The following is a 17,451-nucleotide window of genomic DNA, read 5'->3' as shown; positions in this document are numbered from 1 at the left end:
TAGCTCCATGGTAAAGTGCTTGCCTAGCATGCACAAGGCCTTGTGCAGAAAAGAAAAAAGAAAAAAAAAAACAAAAACCCAGGATTGTCAGGCACAGTGGTGCACACCTATAATGCCAGCAACTCAGGAGGCTGAGACAGGAGGATCTCCAGTTCAAAGCCAGCCTCAGCAAAAAGCAATGCGCTAAGCAATTCAGTGAGACCTTGTCTCTAAATAAAATAAAAAATAGGGCTGGGTATATTGCTCAGTGGTAGAATGCTACTGAGTTCAACCCCTAGTACCCCTCCCCCCACCAAAAAAATCCAGGAGTAAGCACTATTTTTGGTGTAATTCCCTTAAAAATAATGGATGTGGACATTCTAACATGATTGTTAATATGCAAACCTGTCATTTCTTCTTGCTTAAAACTCTTAAAAATTATTCCCTTGTTACTATGACTTCCACAGTCCTTAATGATCTAACTCTAGTTTCTATACCCCCTTACCCCTAGACCAGGCCAACTCCTTATTCTTTGGGTCCTCCTTTAACTTCCTTTAGAAATGGTCTATTGATAGATCAAGTTCAGCTTGGGTGTCTCTCTCCTAATCTGATAAGCTATAAGCACCATGATGCCAGGGACTACACATTTTACAAAGCAAGTACTTCCATTCCAGTTTCCAAATGAATAAAAGATATTGATTGATTATTTCCTTTTTAGGAGGTACAAGGCCAAACTTGTACTAGGGCAGTTTCAGTAGCACATCAAATTTGTGTAAAAGAGGTACGTATGTGTATGTGTGTATGTATGCATATATGGTATGTGTGTATGTGTGTATTCAAATATAGACAGAAATAAAATTAACATGTTAGAAATTACTTAATCATATATAAAGTATATACTATACACACATAAAGTCTTATTGAAATCTTAATTTGTACCAACTCAAAAGTATCATTATTGTTAGCCAGGCATGGAAGCAAATACCTGTAATCTCAACTATTCAACAGACTGAGGAAGGAGGATCCCAAGTTCAAGGCCAACATGGACAATTTAGTAAGAACCTGTCTCAAAATGAAAATGGGTGGGGGTATGGCTCATGGTAGAGGACCATGGGGTTCAATCCCCAGTACTACACACACATACACAAATTACACTGTTCACTAATTATTATTATATTATTCTGTTACATATTTGTATCATCTTCTTCAATTAGGTCCTTATGAAATTATCTTATGTCAATCTCCTAATGCTACTACACAAAGTCAGTATGACTCATACCATTTAGTGACCTTTATTACTTTAATGACATTTATATAAACTCCTACCTAATGACAGCATCAAAGTTAATAACTAATAAGTTTACAACTCATTTTACTGAGGAAATAACACAATTTATTATCCAAGTGAGAGAAGTTTTATCATTCTTTTTGTGGTGTAGGGGATAGAACTAGTACATTTTGTGTATTAAGCAAGTGATCTATTACTGAGGTACACTCCCAACTCTGGAGTAAGATTAAAATAAGAGCAAATCTGCTGCAAAAGTTAGATTTTTCTTAATTAAATCATTCATAATTTTTCTCTTGAAAAGTTTAAGTGCACTGTCCTTGTTTGCCCAAGATAGACAGTTTGGTCAGCATTGAGCATTGTCCCAGCCACAGAAACATGGAGTTTAAGTACTCTTCTATGGTATTCAGCACTGTATTATGGGGCCTAATGCATTTCTTGTTCAATATGTGTCGATGAATAAACAGCAAACTTCTTATTAGCTGTATTAACAAACAAAATATCAATACTATATATCCAAGCTGATATTCAATATTTTGGCACAGTAGGCTGCCGCAGTCTGGCTGGGCACAAAATCACGAGCCACTCACAGCTTTGTAGATTCAAACAGCAATTCTTTATTCCTGAACTCACACCGGCCCTCTACAAACACATTCTGGGGAAAATCACGTTCTTGGGGAAAATCCCAAATACTCTCTGAATCCCGGGAGAACTCAACAGGAACTCCAGGAGCAGGCACCTGAGGCAGGAGGATAGTCCTATTCCCAGCAGGGTACACCTTAAACCTGGAACCGCCCTAAACCCCAGGAGAGCCCTAAACCTGGATCCGCCCTGGTCCTTGAGCAAGGTCACCTTACATGCAATGTCACTGCAAATGACCTGGGTCCAATATGGAGAGTCCTTCCTCTAAGCAACATTGGGTAGGCTGACAAAGAAATTGCCATGTGTCATTCCTACTTGGCAATGGCTCTCAGCAGTAGGCAACTCTGCATTTAAATAGAAAGAGAAATAATGACTAGGTGTAATACAGTGATAAAGGGACAATAACTCCTAAAGGAGCAAAAAGTTCCTTTAACAAGATTTAAAATAGATACATTAAAGAATTAGGGGAATAGGGGCTGGGGACATAGCTCTGTGGTAGAGTGCTTGCTCTGCATGCAGAGTCCCTGGGTTCAATCTCTGGTACCACACAAAACAAGAGAGGAGTAGTTCCTTCTTTGATGGGTTAGTTTGTATGTTTTCTGAGTAGCAGCTCAGGAGACTGAGAGTTCAACTGAATTCCACAAAGGTTTCTTGAGGAGTGTTGGGATATGAGCTACATTTCAGGGAGCTGGTTGAAAGACCATGCCACATGGGGTGACCTCCAAGATGGAGGGAATGACTGGGGAAAATCTGCTTGAGCTGAGGATCTTCCCCTTCTCTCTCTGTGGTTTGGAAACAAGGCCTCTTAGTTATTAGAAACAGCAGTGATTTATTTATTTGTTTGTTTGTTTGTTTATTATTTTTAGAAACTGGTTCGCTGGACTCCACTTTTGGGCTCAAGCGATCCTCCTGCCTCAACCTCCCCAGTAGTTGGTACTACAGGCTCGCACCACTTAAAAATTCATTTTCTTTAATTTGTCTATAGTTTGTGTTAAAAATCGGCAATTTTAAAAGAACTCTAAAGTGCACTACTAATGAAGTCCTGAAAAAGATCACGATGACGAGGGTCTACTTTTCTGGAAACCTATGCATTGTTGTTAGCTCCACCTCTTCTCTTCCTTTCTTGGTTCTGGGACCCACGGCGCACGTGGCAGATTGTGATGCAGACGCTCAGGGATTCTAGGTTCTTAATGCTCGGTGATCCACGGTAGGCTCCACACTTTGGTTTCCTTGTCTGAGTATCAAGAGCTGTGCACAACATCTTGAAAAACGTTTGTGACCCTCAGCGTGGGTTTGTGACAATGGCAGGCACCCTGAACAGAGTTCAAGAGTAGCTGGACTTATTTTCTTCCCAACCTAGTGCGCTGTGCGCAGGTGAGCGCAGCGACCTTCCTAGCACGCCAGGTGTGCGGCATCAGGTGTGCGCCGGCGCGGCTCCCGGGGCCAATGGTCGAGTCCGCGGCGGGGCGGGGCGGCCACAGCCAGCCGGCTCCCGGGCCGCGCCCTGGGCGCTGCGCTCAGCACAGTGCGTCCTTGGCTGCTTCCCCGGCCGGAGGAGGCGGCCGCCGCGGCGCAAACAGCCTGGACTCCCCGCCTCCGGGATAGTCTCCCTGGGGGGCCTGCGGGCGATAGGCTCCGGAGAGGAGGGGGTGGAGGCTGCCTCGGCCCGGCAGCTGCGGTAGGAGCATCAGGTGATTGCGAGAGCCGCAGAGAGCGAGGCGGTGGGGCTGCCGCAGAAGCAGTCAGAGCCAAACTCCCCGCGAGGCCCGGAGCGTCCCAGGAAGAGACCGCAAGGCACTTGCGGTGCGGATCCCTCGGGAACCGCTCCGAACCTGGCCATGCAGGCGACGCCCCCTGGGGTCCGATCGTCCGGGAGAAGCCGCCAGAGTGGGCTCTTGGGGCTGGAACCCGGCAGGAAAGAGGGCGGAGCCGCCAACGAGCCCCTCACCATGAGCGTGGACGGCGGCTACAACTTCAGGCGAGTGGCGATCCGAAGAAAGTCCAACTTCTCCTACCTGCCGCCCGGGACTCCCCGGCCCTGGACTAGGCCCCCGTCGCACTTGGGACCGGCTCAGATGGGCATCTTCAGGCGCCACGCATCCGCCAACGCCACAGGTAAGCGCCTGTGCGCCGGGGGAAGGGAAGGGAAGGGTTGGAAGGGGGCGCGTTTGCAGGTGAGGGCGCGCCCAGTGCCCTGCAGGTGTACCCTTTCCTCCAGCTGCAGAAGGAAACCTCTAGTACTAGACCACTGCTCGCGGCCACATACCCCTTTACTTATTTTGTCCCTTCCCCGGAAAGACCTTGGGCAGAAATCCACCTAGCTCTGAGGTTGCTCTGTCGGTCACTCCTCAAAGAATTCCGGAAGTAAAGGTGTAACTCTTTTTAAAGAAAGTTTTGTTAGGTATCAGCAAATCTTGTTTTCTGATCCTGAAGTTTGTAAGTCTAATCTTTTCGCTAATTTCCTGCTCTTGGCAGACCTACTACTGTGAATGCGGAGGCTGATGTTCATCCTGGTCCAGCAGCCTCGCTGTTGGGTGTGACCCGAGCTGCCTATCCTTAGTGCCCTGGTTTTCGCTTTTCCGAGGACGCTTAACTTCCACCCTGAAGGGAAAGCCGCAAGTCTGTTATTAAGGAAACATGCCTAATACCAGGAAACGGAATTTTGCTGTTTTCATGTTGATAAATTTAGGGCTCAGCAATGCAGCCTTTTGATTTTGAAATTCGTATCAATTCTTAGTAATGGAGAAATTCTCAGGATAATCTATTTAAGGCCACATCACCTCCTCTGTTTTGTAAATGCGTTCAATTCTCCCCAGGGAAGCTTGAAACTAGAACACATTAGGAATTCCCCCACCCCATTTGCAAAACTTAAAATTTCCTATCACCAGTTTATGTGATAACCAGAGAAGTATGGAATGTAGACCAGCTTGTGAAACAAAACCCTTATTTAACCAGCAACAATACAAATAAATTACTTTCACACATTTTCTGATATTAAATAAAATTATTTTGTTGATTTGCATATGATTTCATATTGGAGATTTAAAATGTTCCCTTTTAGTTCTTGTCCTGAAGTTGTGATCAGTATACAGCAGGAAAAGATGATGAGTGATGAATTCAAAATGTATAAAACCACATTAGGTAACAACAAAGATGGTGATGTAAGAAAATATATAAACAAGTTGAATTACAGTGATTTCAGTCTCCATTTAGTTCCTGCAAAAATAGGAAACTGGTGAGGTGATTTCTGAGCTCTCTTCCAGTTTCAGGTGTGATTCACTCTAAAAAATGAGTGGAAAAGTGTTTTCTTTCTTATCAAGTGAAAATGCTTTGCTTTTTAAAGGTACTTATTTATATGTTTTTCAAGTTATTTAACCCACACAATTTGTTAATCAGTTCTTTTTAATTTGAGGATAATTGGTTCCCAGTTGTTAACATTTTACTAAGACCACCTGACTTAATTTTGAACTGAAGAGGCCAACAAAAATCTTGTTATAACTAAGGGTGAATGGTGTTGTTGCAGTCTGTACAACATTGTTTAGGCAGCTGTGCTTATAAAAGAAAGATTCCTTTTTTATTTATTTATTATTTATTTATTTTTACAGTATTGGGGAATGAACCCAAGGGTCTCCTGAATGCTAGGCAAGTGCTCTGCCACTGAGTCACATCCCCTCCAACCCCTGGTGATTTTTTTTTTTTTTAATTCAAAGGAAATCCAGAGTACTTTTAAAAGAAATAGAGAACCTAGCCATAACCTTTCAAAATTTGTTACATTGACTCAATATTGTTCACTCCCTGAAAGTAAAATCTTGGAATTATTTTCAGTCTTGAGAAATAATGATTGTCTCTTATTAGGTACAACTGTTCCCCTTCCTATAATATAATTTGTAGCATCTGTAGAAGGATAGAGTATCTATTGATCTATCAATCTTTATTTTATACATATATATGATTTAATTTTTTTAATGTGGTGCTGAGGATAGAACCCAGTGCCTCACACACATAGGCAAGCTCTCTACCACTGAGCCACCCAGATCGGGATACAGTACCTTAATGTCATAATCTAGTGACATTCAAATTGATTATATTTTTGTTCCAGTTGATCCAGTACAAGCATACACTAGAGATTTTATTCATCTCACTAAGGAGAGAAGCATGGTTGGTCAAGCTTATAGATCCACATCTCCATCTAGTAAGGATCTCTTTCTCCCTGAGACCCCACCTATCTAACTATAACATTCATAATAGCTACTATTTATTGAGTGTATTTTCTATATTAAGAACTGTGTGGTACACACAAATATACACATACATACATTTTACAAACCACTAGGTGACCACACCCTGTTCAATTTGGGAAGGGTAAAAACATTTCGGAAAGTGCTTCCCTTTTTAAATCAAGTCTGCTTCCCTATTAAATCCCATTGTACCATCTGTCATTATATAAGTACATCCCCCCATCAAAAAATAAACAAAAAATTCTGAGAAATGCCAGGTCATTCTTTAGCATCCAGAAAAATATTTGTGTGTGAAAAATAGAATTTAGATACTTTAAAGTGAACATTACTCAGTTGAAACATTACTTTCCCTCTTAAAGAAGGAACAAAAACTGAGAGGTCAAGAACTTGGCAGAGAATTTAGTTCAACAGTGCTGTATTCTCTGGTTATGAAACCCACTATTTTTAGAGTTATCTGGTTTTTGGCCAAAAATAATGAAAATAAAGTCTACTAACATTATCCTTTGTATATGCCTGAAATTGAAGCTCCTCATCTGAGTGAAGCAGAGAGGTGACATGGGCTTTGGGTGGTATAGCACCCAAATACTAGTCCCTTTTCCATCATACTGGGAATTGAACCAAGTCTCTCAATTTCTGAGTTTCTTCACCTGGACAATGGAGGGAACAATACTCGTTTAGGATACTACAGGAGGATTGAGAATAATCCCAATAGGTAGATGTCTGGCACAAAATAAACTCGCTAGATAATGTCATAAAAAGGAGTTAATTAGCCAAGCGCAGTGGTGCGCACCTGTAATCCCAGTGACTCTGAAGGTTGAGGTAGGAGGATTGCAAGTTCAGAGCCTCCTTCAGCAACAGCGAGGCACCAAGCAACTCAGTGAGACCCTGTCTCTAAATAAAATACAAAATAGGGTGGGGGATATGGCTCAGTGGTTGAGTGCCCCTGAGTTTAATCCTCAGTACCAAAAAAAAAAAAAAAAAAAAAAAAAAAAAAAAAAAAAGAGAGTCATTTATTCATCTCTGTGTTGCTAAAAATCTGGCACTGGGACCAATATATGGGAGACATTCTGTGATACTTGTCAAGTTAATGAATTAATGTTCTCCTCATATTGTCACCAGACAGGTTTTGAAGAGTTCCCTTCAAAGGGACAGTGGGACTTCAACATATCTGGGGCAGGTTGGATGGGTTCTTGACTTAACTGCTGAAAAGAATTTCAAGACGTGTGAAAAGTAAGGCACGAGCAAAGTTTTATTAAAGGACAGCAAAGGCAGTTACACACCCCAAAGGCAGGGTGCAGACACTCAGAGAAGTGAAGCTCTCAGGGTTGGGAAGAAAAGTGCAGATTCCCAGGTAAGCTTTTGTGAAAAAAATCAAACCCCATGTCAGTCAATTTTGATATTTGGGGTTTAGAATATTTCTTCTTGGTTAAGCAGCTAGCTATAAATCAAAGACCATTGTATAGGTCTTTGTGAATCTAGTGACATTCAAATTGATTATGTTTTTGTTCCAGTTGATCTAGTACAAGCATACACTGAAGATTTTATTCATCTCATTAAAGAGACAAGCATGGCTGGTCAAGCTTATAGATCCAGATCTCCACCTAGTAAGGATCTCTTTCTCCCTGAGACCCCACCTATCTAACTATAACATTCATAATAGCTACTATTTATTGAATGTATTTTCTATATTAAGAACTGTGTGGTACACACAAATATACACGTATATACATTTTACAATCCTGGTAAGTAGTATTATGACCACTTTATAACTGAATTAATTGAGGTACAGAGAGTTGCTACTTGGAATCATTAACTGGTAATTGGTTTGCCAGGATTCACACCTGTGTGTCTGGTCTCCCAGGCAGCTCTTCCAGCAAATTGTGAGAAGGGCTTTGAGAGTAAAGAAGGTCCTGGACTCCAGTGATTGTTAGACTTGGAAGGGGAATGTTGTGACTGTATATTAAAGTATATTGTAGCCCTGTATATTGAAGTCTAAAGATTCAGAAGTGTTTTTGGTTATCCTCTCTCAAAATAGTCTTTTTCATTGTGAAAATTTATACATTGAAAAAATACGCAAGGTGGGATTTAAAATTTATTAAATATGCTAATATAAATTAATGGGTGACTCTAATCCATTTATAATGATGATATGCTTGGATTTCTTTCTGTCTTCTTTTGTGCTTTCTTTGGTCCAGCTTTTTCTAGGCCTTCTCCTTTTTTCTTTTCCAAAGTTGAATATCTAAAGCCCTTGGAGGAGAGTCTTATCTATTCAATGTTGCTTCTGCTGACTCTAATACAAGGCTGTTTATTTCTTTCATTACTCCTTAATTTTATGGGGATGTTTTCTATAAGAAAACATTTATTTGTTCCTGCTCAGTCCTGGACAGCTTTAATATATTCGCCAGGCATTTCCCTAATTTCAAGGTAGTATAAATTTCAACTCAGGCTTGCTCTGGGGAAATTGTTGCTATCATTATTTTTCTGCCTAAGATTAGTATAGGTCTATAAATTTTCTCATCAGTTTGCTTTTGTAGAACGTGGATTTTTCCCAGGCCACCCTTCTGGGAAGTGGAGCTTCCTTCCCTGGACTTTAGGATTCCTGGAAATGACATTACTCCCAGGGTAGCATGATTTGATGAGTTATAGATTTAAGTTTATAGTTTTTTTCCTTGTCCTTGAGCATTGTCTTTATTTTCTTATGGGCTCTGTAATATTTAAAATGCATTTAAAACTGTATGTGTTGTAATCCATTCAGCACTGGGGTGTTTTGTGGTGAGGGAATTTGCATGTTATGGACTTCACAGGTTTGTATGCAAGTACAGTTCCTTTTCTAGTTCTTTGTTTTTGGTGGGGTGGCGGGAGTACCAGAGATTGAACTCGGGACATTCAACCACTGAACCGGACATTTGACCACTGAACCAGACACTCGACCACTGAACCACATCCTCAGCCCTATTTTGTATTTTACTTAGAGACAGGTTTTCACTGAGTTGCTTAGCACCTCACTTTTACTGAGGCTGGCTTTGAACTCATGATCCTACTGCTTCAGCCTCCCCAGCCACTAGGATTACAGGCAGTCACCACCGCATCGCCTCCTTTTCAACTTCTCACCATGGCTGGAATATTCAAATTTTCAATACATACTCCAATGTCCTGAGCACTTTTAGTGGACTAATTTCACCATTGTTGGAAGAAAAGGGTTGGATATTTTGGAGTCAGAGCAATGAGAATAAGTCCTGTTTATTGAATTCTGGGTCTGAATCAGGACTTTATGTGCTACTTCCAATTCTTCTTAGGCCAGCCCTGCAGCATAGGTGGCATTACTACCATTTTAAAGAAGAAAAAACAATTTCAAGAAGTCTTAATTTGATGCCCTACAGCTAGTAAGTTTCAGCGACAGGACCTGAACTCATCTCTGGCTTCAGTGCCCGTTTGTAACACCAGTTCTTAAGGTTTCCCAGGGCTTCAAATGGCCAAGCTGAAAGAAAGCACTAACAATTGGTGATATGTGTTCACGTATGTTGGGGCTCTTATTTGTAACATTAAGAGGTGTGTATTTTTATTTTTATTATTTTTTTTATTAGTTGTTCAAAACGTTACAAAGCTCTTGACATATCATATTTCATACATTTGATTTCAAGTGGATTATGAGCTCCCATTTTTACCCCATATACAGATTGCAGAATCACATCAGTTACAAGAGGTGTGTATTTTTAAAATGAACCTATCTTGAACATTATTGGAATAGCTGCAAAACGTTGTTCTACACACGCAGTTTACCTAAAGATTTATAATGAAATCTCGATGTATATCTTTTACTTTCTCTTTCACAGGCTTCTTTTACTCCTTCCTCCCCCAGGAGTTTTTCCTAGACTTTAAACCTCCATATTCTCCTGAGCTTCTGCCCAGTGACTGTTCCTCAGGCTCCAACGGGAGCTTCCTTCCCACCTGCATTGATTTCTTTATCCCCTCTGGGTGTCCTCCTCATTCTTCCTTTTCTTCTCTAGTCTGGTCTTTGTTCCTAACACTGGATTAGCAACTGTAAAGTCAGTGAATTCCCAAATTTCTTTCCACCAATTCTTAATTTTCTCTCCCCAACCCCCATCTCCTCTTCCTCTCCTTTTTCCCCTCCATCATTCCTCCTTTTTCCTCTTTCCTTTATTTCCCTCCTTCCCTGGTCCTTAGTGGTCTCTTCAAAAGGCATAATTATTTACCCTATCTATATCTTCTTTGCATTTTCAAGGGTCTGCTTAAGAAATGTTAATTTCCCAAGAGCACTTCTTTTTTTAAAAAAATTCTTTCTTTTTCTTTTTTTTAAATATTTGTTAGTTGCCAATGGATTTTTAACTTTGTTTATTTATATGTGGTGCTAAGGATCGAACCCAGGGCCTCACACGTTAGGCAAGCGCTCTATCACTGAGCCACAACCCCAGCCCCTAAATTTCTTAATATTAATTTTTACTTGTAGGTGGACACAATACCTTTATTTTTTTATTTTTATTTTTATGTGGTGCTGAGGATCAACCCCAGTGCCTCATGCATGCTAGGCGAGCAAGGCTGTATCTCTGAGCAACAATCCCAGCCCCAAAACTCGTTTTATTGCTGCAGTTCAGCCCTTTCTGCTGATTTCACCAATCTTGCTGTTTTGATTTTGTTTGGCTTCAATTTTGGTTTTAAATTTGTTGGAATCTGTTATCTACTTGTCACCCAGTTGGCCACTGGTTCTTATCATTATTTCTGTTATTTCACCATGTCAGATTTTGCCTTATTTCTGGCCTGTTATGCTCGAATTCGGGGCCCCCAAAAGACCACCAGAGACCAAGATCGATGTAAGCAGCAAAACAGCGTTTATTGCGAACTAGCTCAGTCCTCTGTGCACACAGCAACTGGTGACGGTGAGAGGCCCCTAGCTCAGGGTTTGCAGCAGTTTTATACACTCTTTGGGGGAAGGCAGGGACTTCACATACATCATGCATCTCTTAGCAAATCATCACACACTGTGGGAAAATCAAACAACTCTAAAACATGATTAGCACATTCACTGGCGGGAACAAGTTGGGTAGGGGTGATTGGTTACTACAAGAGGGGATCCATTTGAACTGATTGGTTTAAGCCAAGAGGGGTGTTCATGCTGAACTACATGGTTTCCCAACACCATAAACTACTGGGAGGGTCATCTGGCATCCCAGGTATTTCCCTGTCTCATGCTGATTGGTGGCTGCTAGGGGGTTGCTATGGGTCTCCACCTAGCCTGACTGAATCAGGGACACCTGGTGCAGCAGCTCTCTCCTGGAACAACTTAGCAGGGTGGGTATGTGCCTAGGAGTGCTCTGTGGGTCTTTCCAAGGACAAAGGTCATGTCCCTTCCTTGGACAGGCTTTGCTCTGAGGTAGAGGCTGGTTTTTCAGGCTCACATATCTCAACAGTAGTGTTGTTATCTTACATTACTTTTCTTAAATCTAAATATGGATCATATCCTTACCATGGTCAGAAAATGTTTCATGGCTTGATGCCTATAATGGGATGTTTATATCAAAAAATGATCACCTTCATGTTTGCTGGTTAAATCTTCACTAAGGGTAACTGCTTGATATAGAAATGCCCTTTTAAAGTTCAGACAAATATTTAGACTTTTTTTAGACTATTAAAGCTGGACTAGATGTGCATTAATTAGTTTAGGAGTAGGGTGTGTGTGTTTTCAGGAGTGAATTTGGTATTATTTTGCAGAACATTGTCTTGAATTAGTCATTCTGTGTTCTGTGGGCCACTTTGTATCATTGCTTTACTTATGCAGGAATCCCGTGAAAACCCAGGTGCCATGCCGCCTCAACATGCATATCCATTTTCCGGAATTAAACTGTCAACTTGAGCAAGTGTGATGCGTGCAGACACCGGGGAGCTACTAGACAATAGGAAGCTGCCCCTGATCTGGGAACTGCATGAGCTGCTGTGCGGCTGCTGCAGACAAATGTCTAGCCTACTCTGCAAGGCTGGAGTTCCTGACAGGATTTTGTTTGGCTGTAGGTTAAAAATAGCTTTAAAATGTGTTAATCACTTTATAATAAGTTTATTTGTATTTTAAAGATATGTGCTTAGAAGGTGAAAAGTCAGCATATAGAAGAAACACATAAATTATAAGATATTCTGAGGAAAACCGAAGAGGTCATTGCTTATAATTTCAAATGCAAGGCAGGGCAGTCTATAGAAAGTTATTAACTTATAGCCAAATTTAATTAAAAATGATTATGAAAAGCCTTCTGAAGAATGATCTTTATTTCTTCTGCAGAAAGTTGACTACCATGTAACTTTTTCCTGAAACATGCTCTGTCAATGCTCTTTGATGACTTACCAATATAGTAAATAGCATTGGGAATCCAAACGTGAATAAGTCAAATGCCTACACCTTGAGTAATTTCCACCCTAGAAGGAGCAACATAATAATAAAAAAAAACTAATATTGTTTGTAAGAGAAATAAGAAGGTGGCTGCAGTTAAGAGAAAGGCACACTTTGTACTGTGCTGCATCCTACCTTGAGGAAGACTGAACCTCTGACTTGAGCTTTCAAGGTCAAAGTCATCCATGAGTCTGAGTTTGCTGGCCTATGCATCTGATTGGAGTAGCATCCTGCTGACACAATCTGGAAACCTATACCAGGTTGGAATTTTTTTTTTTTTTTTTTTTAACCTCCAAGTTTATTTTAGAGCTCTGATCCCATTAATTTCATCAGTATCTCTGTGTTCTTTTTAAAGCCCTGTATCCTTCACTACAAAATTTGCCTCATGTGATGTTTCTTTCTGCTCCCACTAAGCAAGAAACCCTTCATTACTTCAACAAATATTTGAACATCTACTATAGACCTGCATTGTGAGGGCCTAGCAGTTAAGGAGAGAGAAATATTCTGTAGCAGCTTAGAGTGTGGTGCAGGACTTAGACTCCCTGAATCTATTTCTTCTCTGTTGCTGATTAGCTCAGTGACTGGAAAGCTCTTTTTGACTCAGTTTCTCATCTACGAAATGGAAATGTCAGTATTACACTGTGGAGTTGTTAGATTCATATTTTTAAAGGACTTGAAAATGTTCAAATAATAACTATTTTTTTCAGTATTGTTAGGAATAACACAAGCACTGCCCTCATGGTCTGGGTTCCTTGTGGCCTTTTTGTGTCTCTTTAATGTTTGTCTCTTGATTGTGATTGGTTGTTTATAAGCTATCCTTAACCTACTGTGCAGGTTTCCGCCCCAGGTGCAAGGTCTTTCCAGTCAGGGGTCTTTTCCTCCCTTCTTCCCCTTCTGCTTTAGCCCTCTCATCCCCTCAGTCCCAGCCAGGCTGCCTTTTGCTGCGGATTTGTCTCAACTTTTCCTTCTATACTGTCTTGAGCCCAAGTTTTTATGTCAAGAAACCCCCCTAAAACTTTAATTTCAACACAACCCACCTCTGTCTCTGTTCCCAAACAGATTCCCTAGTGATCTTTTGTGATTTGCATATCTTATCTCCAGGTCAGGAGCTGAGTTCCGCCCTCCCCCAGCTTTCCTTGACTTTCCCTTCCTGATCTTCTCTGAATCCTTTCTGATGCTGTGATAGGTCTTGGCTTCAGGAGCATATTGAGAAATGAAGGGCCTGGGCCTGGTTGCTTCTCCACTGAAAGACTACAAAATGCCAATGCATGATATGTTTTCAGGAGGTTGTTTTTTTTTTTTTTTTTCCAGTGTCATTATCTTACAGCTTTACTTCTCATTTCCCATTTTTTCTGTTCTGTCTTCTTTCCTTTCATATCCTTTTTCTTTGCTTCTTTTTTTTTAATTTTAATTCTTTTTTAAATTTTTTATTAGGACTTGGCTTTTAAGATCAAGACTCCTAGTATTGCTTCTGCTTGTTGACCAGCAAGTTGCATGCATTTCTAATGGGCGTGCTTAAACAAACAGAGATAGGATCAGAAGCTAGATTTGAGTCCACAGTTCTTTATTTTGATCTTCTGTACATTTTTGTTTTTAATTTTAATCAGAATTATTTAGACATAATTTGTTATAATATAACATTGCTATCATGCAACCTTTTAATAAATTCCCATCTGTGTTAATATGCACCAATTTTATTTTTTATTTTTAATTTGTTCTAATTAGTTGCAGGTGACCTCAGAATGCCTTTGGACACACTGTACACAAATGGAGCATGACTTCTCATTCCTCTGGCTGTACATGGTGCAGAGTCACACTGCTCATACAATCATATATAGGGTAATAATGTTAGTTTACAGTTCTCATAGAAAAAGATGAGATTATAATAGCACTGTATTATTTCCCATCTTTTAATGTATGTCATCAAATCTAAAATGTTATTTTTTCACATTTTAAGTTTCTGAAATTAGGATACCTCTTGCAATTGATGGTATTTTTAAAGTCATGTGGTATGAAAATGTAGATTGACCCACACTTTAAACTTGCATAATATTTACTGCATCTGAAAAATATAGATTATTCAACATGGTCCCAGATTATATAATGGAGAAACTGGCTAACAATTACCCTATCCCCCTCCTCTAAACCCAAAACATACTGTATGTGAATATTGTTTCCACATCTCTTGCTACTTCTATAGCCTTCTTAATTATAATCTTTTTTTTTTCATTTTTTTTTTTTTTTTTTTTTTAGAGAGAATGAGAGAGGAGAGAGAGAGAGAGAGAGAATTTTTAATATTTATTTTTTAGTTCTCGGCGGACACAACATCTTTGTTGGTATATGGTGCTGAGGATCGAACCCGGGCCGCACGCATGCCAGGCGAGCGCGCTACCGCCTGAGCCACATCCCCAGCCCTTAATTATAATCTTAACAGTCATAATAATAGCAGCTATCACTTGCAGAGCACTTTAAGGCAGATGCATTCTGAGTGCTTTACCTGTATAAACTTGCTTAATTGCCACAAGTTCGAACCATTATCCCCACAAAACAGAAAAGGAACTAGAAGTTCAGACAGTTGAAATAATTTATCCAAGTTCACATGGCTAGTCCATGGGGGAGTCAAGATTTAAATCCATGCTTCTAACTCCTGTACTTTTCTCTTTTTTGGAGAGGGTACTAGGGACCGAACCCAGGGACACTTAACCACTGAACCACATCCCCAGCCCTTTTAATTTCTTATTTTGAGGCAGGATCTCATTAAGTTGCTTAGGACATTGCTGACTTGCTGAGGCTAACCTTGGTCATGCAATCCTCCTGCCTCAGCCTCCGCAGTCACTGGGATTATAGGCATGGGCCACTGTGTGTGGCTGTCCCTGTACTTTTCTATTTCCCATTAAAAAGTTTGTAGCCAGGTAAGGTGGTGCATGCCTATAATCCCAGCAGCTTGGGAGGCTGAGGCAGGAGGATCTTGAGTTCAAAACCAGCCTCAGCAGAAGCTGGGGATGTGGCTTAGTGGTCTAGTGCCCTTGGGTTCAATCCCTGGTATCAAAAAAAAAAAAAAAAATTGCATATGCATGTATAATATATGTGTATATTTGTGTATATGTATAGTATATGTGTGTGTATGTATTTATATTTATATATTTATATAGATATATATACTGCTATATATATTGCAGTCAGAAGTATCTTCTTGGGCTGGGGTAGTGGCTCAGTGGTAGAGCGCTTGCCTAGCATGCCTGAGGCACTGGGTTTGTTCCCCAGCATCAGCTAAAAAAAAAAACTAAATAGACAAAATAAAGGTACTGTGTCCATCTATAACTAAAACAACAATTTTTTAAAAAAGTATCTTCTTCGCTTTTGCTGTGCCTCTAAACATTTGGGCATATCACCTAACTGCTCAAGCACCTAGTAGCCTACTGAATTTTGACATATGCAAATAGCATTTATTTTCAAGAAATTTTAGGTATTCTGCAAAAACAGGTAAAACTTCATTCTTCCATTTATCACATTAGAGAAATAATTATAATAATGAATGGATATGTAATTGTGTATCCAAAAGAAATACATCAGTGTCCTTCTGCTGTTGTTAAATTACTTTAATTTTTCTAAAAGAATTATGCACAGCCCCAACCTCCTTTAACATCTTAGTGTAATAAAGAATTGGGTGAGAGAATTCACACGGAGATGCTGTCCCAAGTGCTAGAAGAACTGGTTGCAGGACTGGGAACTGACCAGGATGTTAATTAAAGCCCCTCTGTAGTTCTTTTGTGGAACGTGGTAAACCCAGGCCACTGCCTCTGAAAACAGTGAAAAGAAGGGAAGAGAAGTGTTCTGTAGGAAGTCAGGAGGAAACTGCCAATGATGGCAGCCATTGTTTTGAAGTCAGCGTGGTGCCCAGTATAAACTCATTTTCACCGAGAGCTAATGCCCTTTTCCAAGTTTTGGAACAGAGGTACCAACTTGCATGCTTTTGTTAACCTGGGAGATTTGCTTCAGCTACGGAGTGGGCATTGGGGAGGCAGAAAAAAGGAATAGAAAATTGAGACAGTCACTCACCCCTCACCTTTGGTGGCAGCTGTCATCACATAATGTCATGAAAGCTCTGATGAGCTGGTACAAGGAGCATTAAGGGTTTCTTTGCTCATGGTCTTTCCCACTCTCCCATCCCGCACAGTGCTGGAAATTGAACCTGGGGTGCTTTGCTACTGAGCTACATCCCCAGCCCTTTTTAATTTTTACTTTGAGACAGGGTCTTACTATGTTGCCCATAGAGTGTTCACAGTCAAGATGGTCTACAAAGTGGAAGAACTGGTTGCAGGACCGTGAACTGACTAGGGAGGCTTTGAACTTGAGATCCTCCTCCCTCAGTCTCTAGTAGCTAGAATTGCAGGTATGCAGTACTGTACATTATGGTATTGTTGATGGGGGTTGTTTCTGTAAACGTAAGGAAAATTATACTGGCAATTGCATGCATCACTGCTTTTTTTTTTTTTAAGTTGGACATAGTACCTTTATTTATTTTTATGTGATGCTAAGGATCAAACCTGTGCTTCACACAAGCTGGGCAAGCATGCTACCATTGAGCTATAACCCTAGCCCATCACTGCTGTATTAAAACACTGATTTTGGAGTATTCATTCCTTCAATTCTTTTGTCATTTGACCATTGTTGGCACAGATCCTGAGTCCCACTGCAGTTTATACTTTTTCATCTGGAAAAGGACTTTATTTTCTTTGTTTTGAGTCTCAAAGCCAGTTTCTCACAATCATTTCCTGAGCTCTAGTGGTTCATTCAGAAAACTTTGCATAGACTTTTGGAAAAGTTTAAGAGTTTATGTTGACTTATTTTCCTTTATTCAACAGGACCCCCCTCCAAAAATAGAATAATAATTCCCCTTTTTTTTCTTCCAA

General features: G+C 40.4%; 1 protein-coding gene across 3 annotated transcripts in view; it reads left to right on the top strand.

Annotated features, from left to right (window-relative positions):
* The first annotated feature begins 3,391 nt into the window (after nt 1–3,391).
* Nucleotides 3,392–17,451, top strand: part of Fgd4 (FYVE, RhoGEF and PH domain containing 4) — a 200,284-nt gene continuing 186,224 nt past the window's right edge. For 2 of the 3 annotated variants that reach the window (XR_013422988.1, XR_013422987.1), the window contains exon 1: nt 3,392–4,021. Coding sequence is in view for 1 of the 3 variants with exons in the window: in XM_040280817.2 (XP_040136751.2) it covers nt 3,745–4,021 (277 nt within the window). In the remaining 2 variants the exon portion in view is untranslated. The remainder of the gene's footprint in view (nt 4,022–17,451) is intronic. The other variant, XM_040280817.2, reaches the window with a different exon arrangement.

This window comes from Ictidomys tridecemlineatus, chromosome 6 (assembly GCF_052094955.1).
Source record: "Ictidomys tridecemlineatus isolate mIctTri1 chromosome 6, mIctTri1.hap1, whole genome shotgun sequence".
NCBI classification, from domain to species: Eukaryota; Metazoa; Chordata; class Mammalia; order Rodentia; family Sciuridae; genus Ictidomys; species Ictidomys tridecemlineatus.
This window is presented reverse-complemented; position numbering and strand designations above follow the sequence as displayed.